Source organism: Pavona decussata, unplaced genomic scaffold (assembly GCF_977016875.1).
Source record: "Pavona decussata unplaced genomic scaffold, jaPavDecu1.1 SCAFFOLD_192, whole genome shotgun sequence".
Lineage (NCBI taxonomy): Eukaryota > Metazoa > Cnidaria > Anthozoa > Scleractinia > Agariciidae > Pavona > Pavona decussata.
The window spans coordinates 1-19070 of NW_028145601.1; the positions used below are offsets into that span (position 1 = coordinate 1).

The 19070-nt window shown below is 38.8% G+C and overlaps 1 protein-coding gene and 1 long non-coding RNA gene across 2 annotated transcripts; one reads left to right on the forward strand and one right to left on the reverse strand.

Moving 5' to 3' along the window:
- Positions 1 to 4188: 4188 nt before the first annotated feature.
- LOC146461972 (uncharacterized) lies at positions 4189 to 8609 on the forward strand. Its single transcript, XR_014857265.1, has 4 exons — positions 4189 to 4376; positions 4545 to 4592; positions 5380 to 5446; positions 7584 to 8609. It is a non-coding gene; the product is annotated as an uncharacterized LOC146461972 (long non-coding RNA).
- Positions 8610 to 10453: 1844 nt separating this feature from the next.
- LOC146461973 (uncharacterized) lies at positions 10454 to 19047 on the reverse strand. Its single transcript, XM_085086189.1, has 8 exons — positions 18837 to 19047; positions 18661 to 18721; positions 16647 to 16710; positions 15938 to 16015; positions 15051 to 15140; positions 14304 to 14369; positions 12164 to 12211; positions 10454 to 11691 (listed from the first exon to the last, which is right to left on the reverse strand). The coding sequence occupies exons 1-8, from the start codon at positions 18994 to 18996 to the stop codon at positions 11605 to 11607; spliced, it is 654 nt and encodes a 217-aa protein (XP_084942315.1). The 5' UTR covers positions 18997 to 19047; the 3' UTR covers positions 10454 to 11604.
- Positions 19048 to 19070: the final 23 nt, after the last annotated feature.

Consider the following 19070-nt stretch of genomic DNA (forward strand, 5'->3'; position numbering starts at 1 on the left):
AGCAAAATCAAACCAAAGGAACGTAAACCTCCCATTGTGAATCAACAAAACGTTGTTTATTATTTCAAATGTGGTCTGTGCGATGCAGACTATGTTGGCTTCACGAGTCGACACTTGCATCAACGTGTGGAGGAACACAAACGATCTGCAATTGGCAATCATGTAAAGGACGAGCATGGACAGGATCCAGAGACCATTAAAAGCAACTTCAGAATCCTGAGAAAGTGTCAGAGCAAACTCGACTGCTTGATCTTCGAGATGTTGTTTATTCGCGACCTAAAGCCGAAACTGAACAAACAATGCGACTCGATCCGCGCGAAGTTATTTGTTTAATTATTTCACTTTTAAATACCTTTTAAATACCTTTTATCGTTTTTAGCGTTCCTTTGTATTTATCATTCACGCTATTATTTTTGATATTGTTTAGATGTGAATATCTTAGAGCTTTTTTAAGCTTTTTAAGTCAGTATCTCATTAGTTTTTTCACAATTGTATATAAGCACATATTTTACTTCCCATTTTGAACTTGAAAATGACCGTCGGACGGTCGAAACGTCGTTCTCTTTTAACGTTAACTTTTATAGTTAAATCAATTTCGAAAAACTTGTTGATTCGAATTGAATGTTCGTCCACTAAAATGAAAATTAACGGTAACGTGGACAGGAAAGTAAACTTTCTAACTAAAGAAAATTAACGCGAGCGGAAGGTTTCGTAGCCGTTCTCTTTAGAAAGAAATCAATGCGTTCAGTTAATGATTCTAAAGAAACTTTATTCAATAAGCCACTGGATTCAAATCATGGATTCCCGCCACTCAATTTTTTCCTTTCTAGGTAAACAACAACAACAACAACAACAACCTTCCTCCAAACATTACCCTCAGTTTAGAAATCCGTGATGACTGTGGGACCTTGAACACAGCTCTTAAACAGTGCTTGAACTTCGTACTTGGTACACTGGCCAACAGAAAACAAATATGTCGCTTCTCATGGGAACTATTAATGAACTATAATTCTCCCACTGACCGCTGTTCCTTTGTATGAGCACGAAGACTACATTCTTATCAAATGCAACAGAATCGGGTGACGTTGTTTGGTTACAATGCAATACTTATCGTTCTTTGCACGTTTTATGCGTTCAGGACTCGAAAACCGCCATTAAATTTCAACGAAGCGAAATTTATTGGCTTCTGTATGTACACAACATGCGTGATATGGATCGCTTTCCTGCCCGTGTATTATGGCGTTGGTGGAGGTTTCGAAGCAGTTGCTCTTGCATTCAAATCTATAATAGGCGCAACGACTATCTTGGTCAGTTCATATTCTCTCAAGCTCTTGGAATTAGGTTGCCTGAAACGATGTTTTGTCCTACTTTCTGTTTTTTTTTTATCTTGAAAAATAAAGTCAGAAACTTTCCGAAACAGTTCGAGAAATTAGTTGAAAATTACAGAGGGTCACTCTTAAAATGTCAGTAGTGGCATTGAGAAAAATGGCAGGATCTACCAAATCTGCGAGCCTGCCATGCGAGTCACGTGAGTCATGAGAGCCATTTTTTTCTTCGATTGGTCTGGGAGGTCGTCGATCATTTCACCAACAAACAAATTTAAATTTAGCTACGAAAGTGCTTAAAATTGAAATATTCCATGAAAATTCCCTTATCTCGCTTCGGTTGCCAGAACTATTGCTGGTGCGTCAAATATGAAATATGGGCGAAACATCTTGGACGAATTTTGAGATTGGCAAACTGTGCAGGTATACGCAGGATCTGTAAAAGATCTAATCAGCCAAAAATACAAATGACTCAAATTGGATGTGGGCGAAAATCACGTTATTCTTTCGTCAGAACATAAGATACGGCTGGGTATTACCCTGGGACTCGTTGACGAGCCTGCAATGTAAGCTTGGATGGCTGCGAAAGTGTTGCTAGTGACTACACAGAATTAGAAATGACCACCTTTAATCCTGTGCTACGGCAAAATGTCAAATTAGTTAGTGTGTATGTACCAAAGCCCGGCCGGCGAAAATTCGCAAAACGTCAAATTAATGGTTGAGGTCTACGACAAAGACGTGAATGATGCACTTCCCTCGGTCGCAGTGGAATATAGCATCACAAAAATTGATTATCTAGGATGTAGTTTGGGTTAGGGGACGTTGGAGACGAAGTGGGGGGGGGGGGGGAACTTTGGAAAGGACTTTGTTTAGCTAAAGGGATCACTGTGAAAGAAGAGACTGTATCTGACTTTTTTCATTTTAAACAAGACCTAAATCGGCATAAAATTTACTTCCAAGACAGCCAGTCCAAAAATAAATTCCAGTCGTTGATGTTAACGTTGCATGCCCACAACGCCCCAATTTCAATCAGTGGGCGGATTAAGCAGCAAAACAGCTTGACCTATAATTTTGATAGAAAAAAGTCAACCAATGTAAAAAAGATGAAGCCGGCTACAGGTCATGGTGGTGGAGACTACAGGCGCGATGGCAACGATGGTGTCGAAGCTAGTCGGTCAGTAATGCTTCCTCTGCTGAAGTAGCAAACGCAAAGTCACTTCGCGCAACGAGATTATTCGTAGCACGAGTCAAGTTCAAGTCAGGGGCCAACTTTTATTTTTCTCTATTTTTTTCCCTTTTTCTTATGTCTTTTGAGATACGCTCACTGCAGTATTTGAGAGTTGAAATGAAACGGAATTACTCTGAATGTTAGATCTTTTATACAATAGCCGGTTAGCAATGCTCACTGTTTGTCTAATCATACACTGTTCATCCACCAAACAGGCCTGAACGGCATTCGAACCCATGACCTCCACGATGCCGGTGCAGTGTTCTACCGACTGAGCTATCAAGCTAACTGGGAGCTCATCGCAGAGGTCATGGGTTCGGATCGCGTTCAGGCCTGAGTTTTTCAGGCTTTCGGTGGGTGACTGCGAGGGGTCTCTTCAGGCTTGGTCTTTCGTTCGCAGTTTATATATGTTTCATATATTTATATTCACTGATCATAGAATTAACCTAAAATTGTAGAAACACATCATAGTATGATAAACAACAGATAGACAATAGTGTCATGCCAATCTGTGTGTTGACGGACGGGCCGGAACATGCAGCCGCATGAGAGATTTTCGGGATAATGTACCAGTCAATTGAAATCCCGACACCCGGAACATAGCGGGGATTTAACGCGTTGGCCTTGAGGGGCGGAGAAAATAACAAAATGTCGGTTTGACCCGGGGCCATTGACCGGAAGCGGAGACAACAACAGGGATTTAACATGAAGGAACATTAAGCCGAGTCCTTGTCCTTCTAATTTGTATGTGATTTTAAATAAAAACAGTCACAAACGTTTTCACAACTGGGTGTGTGACTTAGTTTAATTTAATTAGATAGATAATTAAATATAGCTTACTTTTCGAGACGTTTGAGTTACGGGTCAGGACGCACTAGGATGGGATTGGAATTTAGTCACCCATGGCCACTGATGGAAGGGATGGTCTATTCCGCGTCCTAAGTGACTCGTTAACAACGGTTTCTTGTCACTATCCAAGAGGACTGGATACATAGCAGGGTCGAAACGAGGTATATTTTTTCATAATCTTTTTACCCAAACTTTTGATCCCTGATCCCAAATGCGATGGGAATTTTGATCCCCGATCCTGCAAAAAAAATTGTCGATTCCAAGAGATTCCCTCTTTATAATTTTGCCTCGGTGTCGATTTCATCGTATAACAGTACAAACGTAATGACTTATACACTGTCTACAATTTCTTTTATTTAAAAGAAAAATAATTATAAAACTGCTTATTCATGAACTTTTAGTAAGGGATGCAAAGCGTTTGCTCTAATGCTTTGTTATTGTTCATTAGTCTTGTTAAGGATGGGGGGGGGGGGGGGGCTTGTGGCTATCCAAGAGGGCTTGATACGTAGTGCAGTCTGTAGAGCCGGAGCTCGCAGGTTCAAACCACGGCAGGGAATTGTAGATTGAATTCGTAATATGCTCGTAGAGGTGAAGAAATAAACGTAAAATATGTAAAACCCACATATTTGAAATCCATGTGTACGTTTTGTTTCACAGTTGGCAGATTGTCACCACTAAAACTATATTCAGTCATCGAAATGTTAGTCCTCTCACTGAAGTTACATAACAGAGTTGTATTTAAGATTAACCATAATGATAGAGTGGGGCACAAAGTCCCATCAGGTGATAAACAACACCGAATTCGATGAACATAACATGTCATTCCAATCAGCTGTTTGCTCATAGTTTTCTTGCTTCTTCCCAAGAGAGGGTGTCGATTTTTCCTGGTCCGTTTTAAGTAACATTCAGCCTCCGAACAAAGACATTAGTCAGTTTTCGCCATATCCTTGTCCAAGATGTCTGCAACAGGCGAGGTACATGTGGGTTATTATAACAAATCTTACTCCTACTTTATCGAAGTTTTTTTCCTATTCCATGCAAGGTGGGATAAGAGAGAGCTCTGGGACAGGACTAGAGAACTTGTCGAAGGATAAGATTCACATATTTTTAACACCTCGCTTTTATTTTATTTTTTTTTTCAGATAATTGTCCTTGGGAACGTTTTACCAGCAACCTTTTCAGTTAAAGAGGTATTCTACACTAACCTGATAACTATTCAAAGATGGTTAAATAATTCGAATGAACTTGTCGAATTCTCTTCAATTGAGAATCGTGTGGGATGTTTAGAAAAATTCTAAAGCCATTTAAAAGTTCATGATTTTGGTGGATATCTGTTCGGAAGCGACGGAGACCTATTTCGCTTCAGAGATTCGGATGTAGTTTAAAAGAAAATCTTCTGTTTTCTTCCCTAAAATGTCGGCACAAAATTTCGTACACCGTGGAAAACAAATTCCTTTCGTTTTCGGAGACAAATATCTCGATAAAAATACGAAGTAGCACTAGCCAGCCTGTTCGTTAAACCAACGACAGCTCGAAAATTCTGAAAATGTGACAGCATTGGCTTACTGGCAAATATGTCTTTAAAGGTGCTGTCATTTCAAAACCCAAAAATGTTTGTCTGTCAGCAGAAACTACGAAATAATTGTCAAGTTTGTTATAAATTATCACCCCAGTGCAAAAAAACTGTCGATAAGTGCCTCTGGCCAGAGACAGAGTAGATCGGAATGGATTGAAACTTCAAAAATATTAGGCCCATGTTTTGTTCCTTTCAAGAATTGAGTGAATTTCTTTCCTCTCGTCATTCTAGAATTCAGTTGGCAGCTGATTGAAGGTCTTATTTCATCATTTTTAACAAAGATGTCAAAACCCCCTTGATACTTCCCCTTTAACAACACCACCAAACGATCTGGGAATTCAACGTTTTTTCCTTTAATGTTCTTGTTGAGTGCCCCTAACATTCCATATTTGTTTGCACAGATCGTGCTCCTGGATGAAACCTCACTTCAAGCTGTGAAGGAGCATTCCGAAACAACTGATCACAAAGGTATGTGAATAGTGATCAGATACTAACGAAAAGTGTACAGTTTAACTGTTTATTATCTGTCAGCCCTTCCACTGTTTATGTAGCAAGTACACAAGTTTCCCGACGGCTTCGCTGTACCGTATCGATAAATTAGCGACTTCACGAAAGATTTCTAATATCGCACTTACAGAATCGAATTCACAAACGCGCGGATCGTCCGCAGGGTCTTGGTGACTTTTGTGTAGTCATACAGAGAAGTGACTCGTGTCCTTGCTTCAACTCAACTCATTCTTTATTTTGCAACCGAGAAAGTATATCAAGGGTACAATACTAGTTAACAGTAATACTACTTTGTACTTGGAACAGTATAATTTATCGTGTAACAGGAAAAGTACAATCATGATGAAACTGATGCAATACACTACAGTGATACTCAAAATGGCGGACCGCGGAGTGTTGTCACGTAAAACACGCATGACCAAGACGTGTCAGTCCATGATCTTCGCTGACGTCCGCCATTATGAATGAAGAGCTTCCTTTTCCTTACCTTGTAGTGAATGCGCACATGCGCAATGAACGAGTTATTGTTCGCTGGCAAAATTGTCACTCGCTCGGTCACTCGATCAGTCGTAAACTTTATATTAAGGAGGCTCGCGGCAGTTTTTCTGGACTTAGGGTGGAAGTTTTGAAATTACAATCTCGCATACAAGATAAACTTCGATCTCCTTCATACTACATCATCATTCAACATATGATCAAAGTTAATTTTTTCATCGGTTTCCAAGCAACAGCTATTACCATAACAACGGAAGCGCATAGCCTCTCATTTTAAACATTGTCGATTATCTCGAAATCTAGTCAGACACTTTAGGACGAAACTTTAGGGATTTAAACTACTCAATCTAGACAACTTGTAGGCGAAATTAGAAAAACATATGTAAGAGCGTTTTCGAGTAAATAATGAATCAATTTTTTACGGGGTGATTTTGTTTATTCCCCTCTTTTCGCCGATATCTCTTGCAAAATAAAACTTGACACTTTGTCTTTTCTGTTAAAGGGTCTTTCCTCATGGTAAAACATTCTAAATGTACATTGAGCTTCATGGGTATCTCCGATTTCAAGATATTTATGTTTGAAAACAGTTAAAATAAAGCGCAGATGAATGAAAGTCTAATGAAAAACTTCCTACTTTGCATAAATCGAGATATCTTTAAAATACCCCCACAGATTTTTCTGTTATATTACAAGCGGTTAGAGTAAAAATTCTTTTCGATATTCATGTAAGTTTTAGGCTCAAGAACCGAAAGCGGTGTTAGATAAGAAGGCTGAATTTTGGTCAATTTTCAGTCATTATTTGCTTTCTCCGAACAAGAGTTTTATTTTGTTTGTCCAGGTCTATTCCATTGCTATTCACGTGCTGTGAATATTTATGATTACGTGAAGTCGTGCAAAAGGTAGAATTTACATAAATATATGCTCCCGCTTCTCAAGTCTTCCATTGTAAATTTTACCTTTTGCACGACTTCAAGTTATGATAAATATTCAAAGCACGTGACTAGCAGTGAAATAGACCAGGACAAACAAAATAAAATTTTTGTTCGGAGAAAGCCAATAACGACTGAAACTTGACCAAGATTCAGCCTTCTTATCTAACACCAATTTCAGTTCCTGAGCCTAAAACTTGCGTGGATATCGAAAAGAATTCTTACTTTAACCGCTTGTAATTAAATAGTGAGCAAACGAGGCCAGTTTTATTAGACGACGGTACCAAGTCTAAAGAAGGCAACACATGTGAAATTAATGTGATGGTATACTTCAAGCCTGGTGAATGAATAAGCATGATGTATTATTCTAGAAAGATACACAGGCATACTCTGAAAGAAGAAATCCGAGTGCTCCTATTAGGACCTTCCGACTACAACACTGAGCTACAGGAGACTCGTGGGAGCTAAGGCCATTAAACTAGGTTCATGGAACAAATATCCTGCATATTGCTATTATTTGAACGTCAAGGCAACACATGGTAGTAAAAAAATGGTGTGCAGACAGCTCAAGAGTGCTCTTGGCTGCAGCTGGTGCTAGAGTCTTGTGCTTTTTATACCAATCAAAATCAAAACTGTCAATACTCATTTTCGCTACATCTGTTTTGCTTTGTCAGATCCACCGCCCAGATCATCCAAAGTTCCAGCAATTTTTCCTCTTGCTTTTTCCATGTTGGAAAGTTTTTCTACAGAAATAAATGCCACATTTAGACAAATTAGTTAAAGTTAGCAGTGCGGGCGGACAGCCTAGGATGCCTTTCTGCAATTATGGCAGAAGATACCAACAGCAATCATGAATGAAGTGCTTTGAGCCAACGAGTTTTAGTACTAGATAAAATATGAGCGAGAAATCTGTGTGGGCGTTTACAATGGCGAGCCGAAGGCCAACCATTGTAAAGCCCATACAGATCGGACGCAAATACAGTAATAGCCCACGTATAAGAACCTGAATTTTTCAATTTAGCCTAAATAGGTTCTAATATAAATAGTACTTGAAGCAAATTTAGGCTACCAAGGTTCTTAAAATAGGTTTTTATATTTTCATATGAATTTCATCTGAATATACTATTAAATAAATACCATCTCATAATACAGTATAATGGCAAACACAATAGAAATACAACATGATACTTAAGCTTGAAAGAAAAAAAGTTATGTCAAGTTACTTTTAAATAGATGATGATCTTACACTTTCACAGCAACCCCACTAATAAGAACCTAACTTAAAATTTTAGCCTAAATAGGTTCTTATGTGGAGGGGGCTTAAAATGAAAATTTTAGCCTAACAGGTTCTTAAAACCCAGGTTCTTATACGCGGGCTATTACTGTATTTTATCGTATTTGTGAAACGAAAACAGTAAATTAAATGTATTGTGTTTTGCATTTTAATCAGTAGAAATCTGTATCAGAAGTTAATGATTACTAGTAAGCTGAACAGGAGTTTGTATCAAAAGTTAATTATGCTGTTTAATAATTCATTGAGTTGTATTGGGGTTTACAGAGGTGTACCTGTGACTTTAATTCTACCTATTGATTGGTCATAACTTTGATGAATAATTAACGATCGAGCAATTTTGACTCTTGGTAGCTGAATACTTTGTGTCAACTCAAATTTTAAAGCCAATAAAATTTTGTTGGTAACAGATGGTGTCTTTGCCACCCTACACCAGACAAGGTGGGTCCACTTCGAACAAACTTGTTTTGGTCAGCTCCCTAAATCTCCCGGATAAAAGCGACCTGGCGGTCTATTTGTAAAATAAGCTAATATTTCAACTCAAATCGCCCAAAATACTGGCTGGGATGATTTTCCGTGGAGGGGGGGAGGGGAGGGGTAGGGCGTGAGTGCATCAATTTTGTTTGAGGGGAAGGTAGGGAAATAAGGAGGGGGGAGGAGAGGGTGCTCAAAAGAAAAAATCTCCAGATTTCAGATCTTCAGAGGTTGGCATCTCTGCATGGTGTATCTTCAAATCTGAAGATGAATGTATCAGACTAAAATCTTGTATTGTGGTCTCTCCTTTCGCTTCGACAGATGAGTGTTCAGCAGTCACTCTGTGGTTGTGTTACTAAATCGGTGGCATCTCTTGTGTGAGGCTCAACCAATCTTAAAATAAAATCTTAGCAAGAAATAACTCGTACACATGCCGATCCATGTTATGGTACACGCGCCTCATAAAACCACCCTGCTAAACACACAGCACTTCTCAACACTTGAAACATTGTATTTGTCGCTGAACAAAATTCCCTTCGTCTCACGAACATTCTTTCCTTATTTAAAACTGCCCCGGATGTATGTGATCTACGTCATACATCACGTGTAACGAACTTCCGCTTCGGGCTGCTTTTCCATCTCCGGTTCATTTTTTCAATGTTTACAACCTAACAGTTACACACGCAACCGATGCGGACCGCGTTTTTTCCAGTTGATTTATGCCCCAAACGCGCGGGCCATAAATCAACGGGAAAAAGCGAGTTCGGTGAAATACGGCCCCCAAAATTGACCAATCCTAACAACTTGGTCCAACTTCAATTTTTCAAGAAGCAGGCTTGATCTTGAGTTTACCTCGCAGTTGGCTTGCAGAATAACCCTAGCTGCTAATATATAAAGAGGGGAGATAGTTTCGAAAGAAACTTTGGTGCTGCGTCGGCGGGAGTGGAAAACGAATATTGGTTTTATGAACAAAGTTTGACGTTTGAAACGTTAGCCTGTTCCACGCTCCTAGAGAGACGCGCGAAGGAGAGGGCGAGGGGACGAAATCGAGGTGGACTGGAGGAGAGAAAAAGTCCCCCTCGTTTTCGTCCCCTCGCCCTCTCCTTCGCGCGTCTCTCTAGGAGCGTGGAACAGGCTATTGAAACGTCAGCACTCGAATTCTTTACGGTGGCCAAGTTGGTAATAGCTAATATTTGCTTTGTCAATCGACACCGACCTCGGGGAAGTCGATGATCACTCGGTCTCTTCAATTTTCCTTCATTCGGAAATTTGATTTGTCGCTTTCCTTATCCTTTTGCTAGGATCTTAGTCTTTTAATTGTTCTTCTTGTAAAGCGCCCTTGAACGCTGAGGATTATTATTAAAAACTGAATCATTGTAAAATGCAATTCCAGGGATTTGATTGGCTTAGGAGCCATGGTATATGAGCCATTATACCATGCCCGAGAAATAGCAACCATAAATTGTTTTCTGGTTACTCTTGAAAAGGAAATCAGCAAGGCCTACCACTATTACTAGATCGTTTATAATAAAACAATTATTCCACTCGCGCTTGTTGGATATGAGATGGTTATAGCCAATTTGGCGCTACGCGCCTTGTTGGCTATCTATCATCTCATATCCAACGCGCGCTCGTGGAATAATTGTTAATTGTTCTCTGGTATTCACAGCAGAAAATTAAGTTCCAACGCTGGTATATCAATCAAGTCTTGCATCCTCAGACAGAGAGCACCTTCCTCAATATGCGAGCTGTCCCAAGCAATAATATGTGACTTCTGCAACGTATTGACATATTCATTTTTATTCCACACCAGTGACCACTGGGATTACCTTAGTTTTCAGTTTCCATGTTCTATTTCAATGCAGAACCCGAGTTATCTTCTCGGGCTCCTTCACGCTGCTGATGCTGATGATTTTAATTGCACTCAATCATTACAACTGACAGTTACTAAACTAATTAACTTATTCCAACCATCCACCGGCCACCTCCTCTTCCCCATACAAATCGCTCCACTTCGCATTGTGCTTGAAAATTCAGAAAACACTTCTTGTTCGATGAAAATGTAAAAAAAGATTAAACTAGGTCCATGAGACAAACATCCTGCATAATCATATCACAAGACTAAACTTGTTTGTAAGCGCAGAGCATATTGAGCGTTTGTCAGTGAGGGCTACATATACGGCCGAGAGGTTTTTAACGCACTTGTCGTTATTAGGTCAGTTTGGACTGAATTTGCGCCTTATTCGTCGCTTTTCTGTTCATCAAACAGGAAGTTTTTCTCGAAGAGTGGAGGGACTTTACTATCTCGTGGTGCAATCCGACGTCGAGCGAAGTGGTCGTAAACTTCTCGATTCCCACGTTCCTTTCTATATTTAAAGAACAAATTATCTACTGGTTGTAGCCTAACTGTACACAAGTGTTATACAAAATTTCTCGTGTTCATGAAAATTCGATCACTCTCGTTTCATCTTGTAATTCTTATGCCCTCTCTCTAATCCCGTACGCTCGATTCGAGTTTGGAACTGTTCAAATTCTCGCTCACATATAATGCCGCTTGGCAAAACGATCGTCAGTTTTCGCTTTTAGCGCAATACCATGTATTTAAATTCAAATTTTCAATCTTTAGAGAAATTTCCCAGTGACTTTCATAGAAATTAATTTCAAATTAGTTTGTGTTTACATCGCAGATAGCTTTAAGTCTTTTAGCTGGTTGACAGAATCTTGTAACATGCTCACAAATTAGTCTAACCAACCGTTACCACAACAAAGATGCTGTTTTCAAAGTCAATCTACCAATCGCCATTTTCCCCGCGCTTTCCTGTTATTCGTCTTGTTTTACAGAAAAAAAAGTAACTTACTTTGCAATTACATTGGGGAAGTATATTTTTTGACAGTTACTGGAAAATTGCTCTAGTTTAGACGGATTTTTATCATAGAACAGTACAAGGAAATCCTCTTTCTTTTCCTCCGTCGAGAGAGTTGCTGTTGTCCTGTTCATTTGGTACAGCGGGGTTCTTCTGCAAGACAAATGGACAAAATGTTAACTGCATTGAAACGCCTTAACTGCAGAACGTCCCGTCATTTGAGTCATATTTGTGCCTAAGCGGTGCGCGACTGATCATGAAAGAACATTGAAGCTCAAGAAACACTTGGATAGAGAGGAATCAGGTGCGCGCGCGAAGCGAGGGTAGCGTCCCCATTCTTCTCGCGGCTCTGCCGCAGGCCACCAAACCCCAACAAAAACCGCCAGTTACGCACTCAGGCTACCAGCCACTAGAAGCTAAACCCATTCATTCAGTCCCAAGATTAGAATATCATTTGCGACCTTAAGTAATTTGAGTTCCACGAATCCATGGACAAAGTAACTGTCAGCCGGTACGAATGTTTCATCTTGGTACAATCCTTTCACAGCCCCATATTTTTCAATCTTTCCAGCTTTTCAAATGCGCCACTCTGAAGCAACGAAAAAATGTGTCATTGTATGCTCACCTGGTTTGTTATTTCACCTAATATGCTCCTTGCCATTGTCTGGAATATCTGAAAAAAACCAAAAAAAAAAAAACGTTATTAGGAAATTAAAGAAATAAAAAAAAAAGTGTCCCATGTGTGCAACCATGCATGTCTGTCCATAGTAAAAAAAGGAGATCTTAGAAAGTGCCGGGCTTTTGCTTAATCCTATTTAGACCGGGTTTTTTTTTTTGCCATCTGGGCCGGGTTGGGGAGGGGGGTAGATTATTTTTGTCATTTTAAAAGTAGCCTGCGTAGCTGGCGGTATTGTAGGCGCGCGCGAAATAAAGTTTTGGCGGCGGAGCCGCTAGAAGCGAGCGGCGAGGAGAATTGGGAGGGGGGACTTTGAGGGCCGCTAAAACTTTATTTCGCGCGCCCCTACAATACTGCCAGCTACGCAGGCCATTTAAAAAGAGATTTTCCATTTTCTCAAAAAACGGCCTGTCAAAAATTGGTTGCCATGGCAACATCAAAGTCAGTGAACAGAAACCGATGACGTCAAAGTGTTCCCGGATAAATTTCCGAAAAAGGTCCTCAAGTTTCAGGTCGTTCGAGGTCACATAGAGCGTATTCATGTGACGTCATAATTTTCTAAAATCCAAAACTAAAGAGCTTCTAAAGTTTTTATCCTCATCAGGCATAAGAGGCCGTATATTTATAACTGTTTACAATTTGACAGCTCCATCGCGTCCTTCGTTTGGAAATCATAGGAGTTTGAACTTCACGGTTATGGATCGAATTTGTTGAAAAAAATATATGCTTATCTCATTAATTTCAGCCTTTTAGAAGTTAGAACATTAGAAAAAGTGCTCATGTAAGTGGTTTTGGTGTGTGTTCAGTACTGCTAATCAGTCGCTAGATAGCCAAAGTAAGTTCCAGATGTTAACACTATTTTTCGGCCGCCATATTGGTGTTTCACGGAGGTACACCAAGATGGCGGATCCATACTGGGCTCTGTAAATTGCTGCAAAACATTTCGACGGATATCTGACGTTTGGGTGAGACGTACAGGCTTAAAATTTGGGGAATTGTCTCCTTTTGTCATCCTCTATAACATCACAACTTCTCAACTTTTTCCACTGGATGGTCTTCGATTTACTGCGTGACAGTGCATACCCTCTATATTAAAAAAAGTTATTCAGGTTCAAAGTCGCCGCGGCCAGAATCCGTCCCCCATTCCCCCCCCCCCCCCCTTCCCCCACTCGCTTCGGTCTAGATAGGGTAAATTATCTTTATCTTCTTGAAGATCTGCTTTTACTACAGAAGAGACTCCGTGAACAAACTTGCAGTTACATTGTCCTGCACCAACGTGTTTTAAAAAACAGCTTTAGCTTCAGTGGTGCGGCACTTTGGAACAGCTTACCGTCTGATTTGAGGCAGCCAGAATCACTAAATGACTTCTATTGTCAGCTCTACTTGTTCAGCCTCTTAAGTGACTAATTATACAAGTCATGTATTCCTTTTAACACGTAAAGCAGTATTTTTTTTTCTTTTTCTGGAAGTTTGTAAATCTGACAGTAGAACTTTATAGACAGGAGTCTATATATTTCGTAAATTTTTAATCTTAACTAACAAATTTACCGTGTTAAAGTAAAGTTAACCAATCCAATCCATGGTCAAAAACAGCACAAAAATACCTCTGTATTAGGAAGCTAAGAAAAAAACCTACAATAATTTTAGCACAGTATTTTGAAAAAAAAAAATTAAATAAATAAAAAAAATAATGATAATGATAATGACAATGATTATGATAATGATAATGATAATGATAATGATAATGATAATGATAATGATAATGATAATGATAATGATAATGATAATGATGTTTGCATTTTTTGCATTTCCATAGAGTACAAAGTGTTTAAAACTGTGTTCTGCTTGCAAAACACAAAACAAGCAAAGTTCAAACTACAGCAGGTTAAGTCTGACTCAATGTAAACAATTCTCATAACAAAACCATCAGTTTGGTTATAGTTTTAGCTCAAGGCAGCCTTTACAACTGCTATTTAGTTTTTAATTTGTAGTAGTACAGCAGCTATGCAGATCTATAAAAGTCAATAACTAAGTTGCTTTTCATGTTTCTCAAATTGGCTAAGGCCTTATAACTATAGGACTACTATACCTGTTCTATGTTTTCCCTTGTCTTTGCACTTGCTTCAAAGTAAGTTCCATTATATTGCTTTGCCAGCTGTGAATCAATCAAAATCAATGCATTTAAAATAGAGTAAACTTAATTAATCCAACTAGACATTTGTTTGTATGTGGTACCTAACATGGTATAGTTGCACTACGTACAGTATGAGCATATTAAGTGGCTTATGGCTGACGTTTAACTCCTTTTCTGTAGCATGAAGCAGCAAGGAGACTCAGTATAAATATATTGTTACTCCCCCTCCCCCTCCCCCTCCTGGATGGGATGTTAGTGTCTTCAGGGTTTGTTTATTATGCTCGGTCCCACTAGCACCTTGTGCTATAAAAACTGACCAAGGGTTAATAAAGATTAAATACATGTATTATTATGGTGCAGTACAAAAACACACAAATGTAATGGTGAAAAACCACTTCACATGGCAGCCAGCATAACCTGTGAGCTAATGAGCAAAATGACTTATTCACACAGTTTGTAAAGTACACGTCAAGAATAATTTCAATTATTGAAATACTATGTTGATAAAACTATAATAATAATAATAATAATTATATAAATAATAATAATAATAATTATAATGATATTATTATTATAATTATTATTATTATTACTATTATTATTATTATTATAGCATGTTATTATTATCATTATTATTATTATAATAATAATTATGATAATTATTGTTCCTTTTCATTATATAAAGGCAAATGTGAACCATACCTGTTGGCCAGACTCAACAAATACTTTTCTTCCATTTTTATCAGTTTTATTTCCAACAAACACAAACTTGACATTCCCATTTCCAGAATACTACACAAAAAAAGCCAAAAAATAAGTTAAAACTTTCTTGCTCTGTCGCATAACAGAATGCAAAAGACTGCTGCTGTTGAATAAAAAAACATTCCTCAAAATTTCTTATCCCGGTTTTGAAATAATGCTTCACTATATACACATGACTAGAGGATGTGTTGGAAAGACTTGCAATTTGGGCCTACAAGTTTAACCTCAGCTGGTTTCTGCTGCATGCATCAGCTAGAGGTATTCCTACTGCCCCCTCCCCCACCCCTTCTGCCTTGATAAGGGGCTGCTAGTCTGGTCTGTCACAGTATACCAACATGAAGGGACTAGAAGTATTACTCCCCGTGGATGGGAAGCTAGTCCATCACAGGATACCAAGCATGAAGTATCAATTTAAGAAAGTTCTCCACTAATGACCGACTCCCCTGGATGAGATGTTAGTCCATGGCAGGGCTTACTCCCAGCATTTCTTCTCTGGTGCCTTGGCACTGACTATACACCTTGCGAGAGAGAAAGACTGCATGCTTCCGGACAAAATCCCTACACATGTATACATACTCCCAGTGAACTTGGTCATTGGAAATTCTGAGGGTGGGGGGGGGGGGGGAGGAGGTCTCAAAAGGTAAATGTTATTTGAGAGTCGAGGGGATAGGTTCCAAATATCAAAATAATCTGAGACCACCTGCAGTGTTTCACCTTTATGGTGATCTGGTTCAGAACAATCCAATTGATTAAATGACGAACATCCAGCACCTTAGGAGAGTCAGATCTGTCCTGGAGGAACAAGCTTAGTCTGACTTGTTACATACCTGATTTACAATTGCAAGCCAATGCTGCACATTGTAGTAACTTTCATCATTTGTTACATCATATACAAGAATCACTCCCTGGTGATACAACAAACAAAGATAAATTTATACTAGTTAACAAAAAACTTTAAGCCATGAACTGTGTGTGTCACCCTTGGGTTTTAAATCATCGGTGCCACTCAATGAAGACTGATAGCCTGGAGAAGCTGACTGTTGTGTACATGCAGACCCATCACATTAATTCAGTTACATGTAGTGTATCATCTCACTGGTAACATTTCACTTTAAATATACCTCTGTCTGTAAAAATGACAGCAACAGGCACAGTGAATTAAGTGAGAGTCACAAATTATAATTATTATGGACAGATTACTTTAGAGGGGTTCTTAACTCAGTACAATCATTCAATTTTGAAATAATTTTTATTATCTAAAAAGATATACGATTTTTCTCGAGCTCCAAACTTTTTCTTCATGATGAAATCAAGTATCAGTAAAAGTTCAGGGACCCACATTCATTGTCATTATGTAGTAATGAGTTACCGTTACTAACAGTTACCGTTAATTTTAGGGCTGCTATCAAAATACCAAAAGTCAGGTAGATGTTGTGCTACTCTGTTAGGCCAGCCAGTACATGAAGCACCTTCCCCAAGCTCATCTATTGGCGATGAGTTTAACAATCTACACTGTCTTAGTTACTTAATCCATACCTGGACTTCTTCTCGCATATATGCTGCTGTGATTGTCCTGTGAGAGGAGCTACCAGGTGTGTCCCTTAACATAACCAGGGAAATATGACAAATAAACTGACCAATCTTAGGATTACATTTATTTAATATCCACCTTGTCACTTTAACAAAATGGCAAAAAAAAAACAACCCTGTACCACATCCTGATCGACGGAAAAAAAGGGAAAAACCAAAAGGCATCATTTTGTGTTCAAAATGCTATCAAAATGTAGACCAGGTGTCGCTTGGCCAAAATTTGGCAATCTGGTGGTTGCAAGTTACTTTTTCTGAGTCCCATCCAGGGTGAGAAAAAAATATATATTATTTTTCTTTTTTTCTTTACAAAAGCTAAGCATAGTCTCCATTAAAGGCTCCAAACAATTTCAAAAAAATTAAAAATCTAAAATAAGCATTCAAGGCTTTATAACTTAAATACATTATAAAACTATTATACTAGCATTATACTAGCATGACAAAGCATTATTAAACTTAAACTTAAACTTAAAACCTTTAGCTTTTTAATATAACTTTAGCACAACATTTGCCAGGCTGCATTTTATCTAGGCCACACAGAAGATCTTTGGCATGGGTTTCAAAATAGGTTGGCATACTGGTGTACACTTGTTAGTCTTTGCCGTAAAGTGGAGTAAGAGTATAGAGCAAGACAGGTAGTTCCTGGCAAGAGATTACCTCACATGCATTGGCATGAAGTAAAATTACCTTGGGTTTTGAAATTTTTTTCCCTTTAAGTGAACTATTGTTATCCAAAAACACCCAGGATTTCTCTCTTGGTGTAGGATTTAGAGTCTAGGTTTGTGTGGCAGTTTGGGTAACATTTCACTAGTTTAGGTGTTTCAGCTGCTTGGGGAACCTCAAAACTCTCAGCGTATCTTCCATGTGGAACATATATGGAATGCCCCTGGAACATTTGAAACCTACACTGCTGGGTCCATAGTGGTTGTGCTGCATGTTTGAAAATGCCCTGCTAGTTAGCTCAGAGTACTGCTGAACTTGTTGTGGATTGAAATATCATGTGTTTTGTCTTAGAACACCCAGTTTTCTATGGTCTTAATACCTGCTGTCAATTTTTTTTGCTTGTTGTTTAGTTAACGTATGTCTTGAGTGGAACTGGCTTTATTTTCAGTTGAGAAAGCATGTGCATTACATGTGGACATCATTTTTATTGTCTGTACTCTTAATTAACTTAGCCTAGTTTTCATATGTTGGGAAAATCCCAGACAGTCGGGGATTTCACTGTCTCTCAACCGTCCCAGGTTTTGCTGAGATATCGGGAAAATCTCCAGATGTCATACACTTTTATTTGTCGAGGGGAAGTGGGGAACTGAAGCAGAGCAATTTAGAGGATTGGTAACAAGCTAAAACTGTCGTCGACATCCCTGACAGTACAAATTTGAGTTTTTTGTACGTCAGGAATGATTGCTGACCATTGCAAAAATATCTGGGACGCGTCGTGAAAATAGAAACCCTCTTGATTGTCCTGATTTGACTGCGACCATCCCAGACGATCAGGGATATCCACCACTTCCAGTTTTCATTAGTCGGGAAAGTCTGTGACAGTCGGGACACAGTGAAATCCGCAATCGTCTGGGATTTTCCTGACATATAAAAACTAGGTTTTATAGACAAATTGTAGCTAGAACAAGCCAATCAGCATGCAGGAATTTTGACTGTTATTGTAAAAAGTTCAACTGATCAGAATAGATTCAACATCTAATTGAACAAAGTCATTGCTAAAATGAAGTGCAAATTAAGCCACCTTGGTTGCAGCTGGGGGTGTGTTAAAGTCTTTGCAACTGTTAACGGTTAATTATGAGATTTTGTAATAACTGATCATGCTAAAATAGAATAATAAGTGGTTAGATGTAAGGAGAACTTTGTAGTGACCATACCAGTGGATGGCAAGAAATTCTAAGAAATTATACAGTTTGTACACTTCCGGTTTTAGGTTAGTTCCACCTAAAAAAAATTTTCTTACCATATTTGCAGTTCTATAGATTGTTGGCGCAGTTGCACTTTAGATCTCTTAATTTCTCTCTCTACCAACAGAAAATAGAGGATAATAAATCGTTATTCACTCCCCTTGTCTGAGATCTATTCAATGCAAACTTCAGAAAAACTTCAGAGAACTTAATCATATGAAAATTACCTCACCTCGAGTTTGCATGTAGCAAGGATTAAACCGCTCTCCGAAATACGACGAAAGGATAGTGGATTTTCCGACTCCACTGTCTCCAACGATGACAACTTTTGCTACCTGATTTGACGGCATTCTAATCGCCGCACTCTGCAAGTAATTGGCAACGAAATTCATTTAAGCCTGAGATATCAATGAGCCATGAATGGAACTATGGGAAGAAAACGCAATTCTCGGAAACAAGATTGGGC

Coding starts and splice junctions, on each gene's coding strand:
- LOC146461973 (XM_085086189.1), bottom strand. CDS start 18,996: ATGAATTTCGTTGCCAATTACTTGCAGAGTGCGGCGATTAGAATGCCG. Junction 15,141..15,937: donor GGCTTGCAATTGTAAATCAG/GTATGTAACAAG, acceptor TTTTTTGTGTAG/TATTCTGGAAATGGGAATGT. Junction 11,692..12,163: donor TAGGTGAAATAACAAACCAG/GTGAGCATACAA, acceptor TTTGTCTTGCAG/AAGAACCCCGCTGTACCAAA.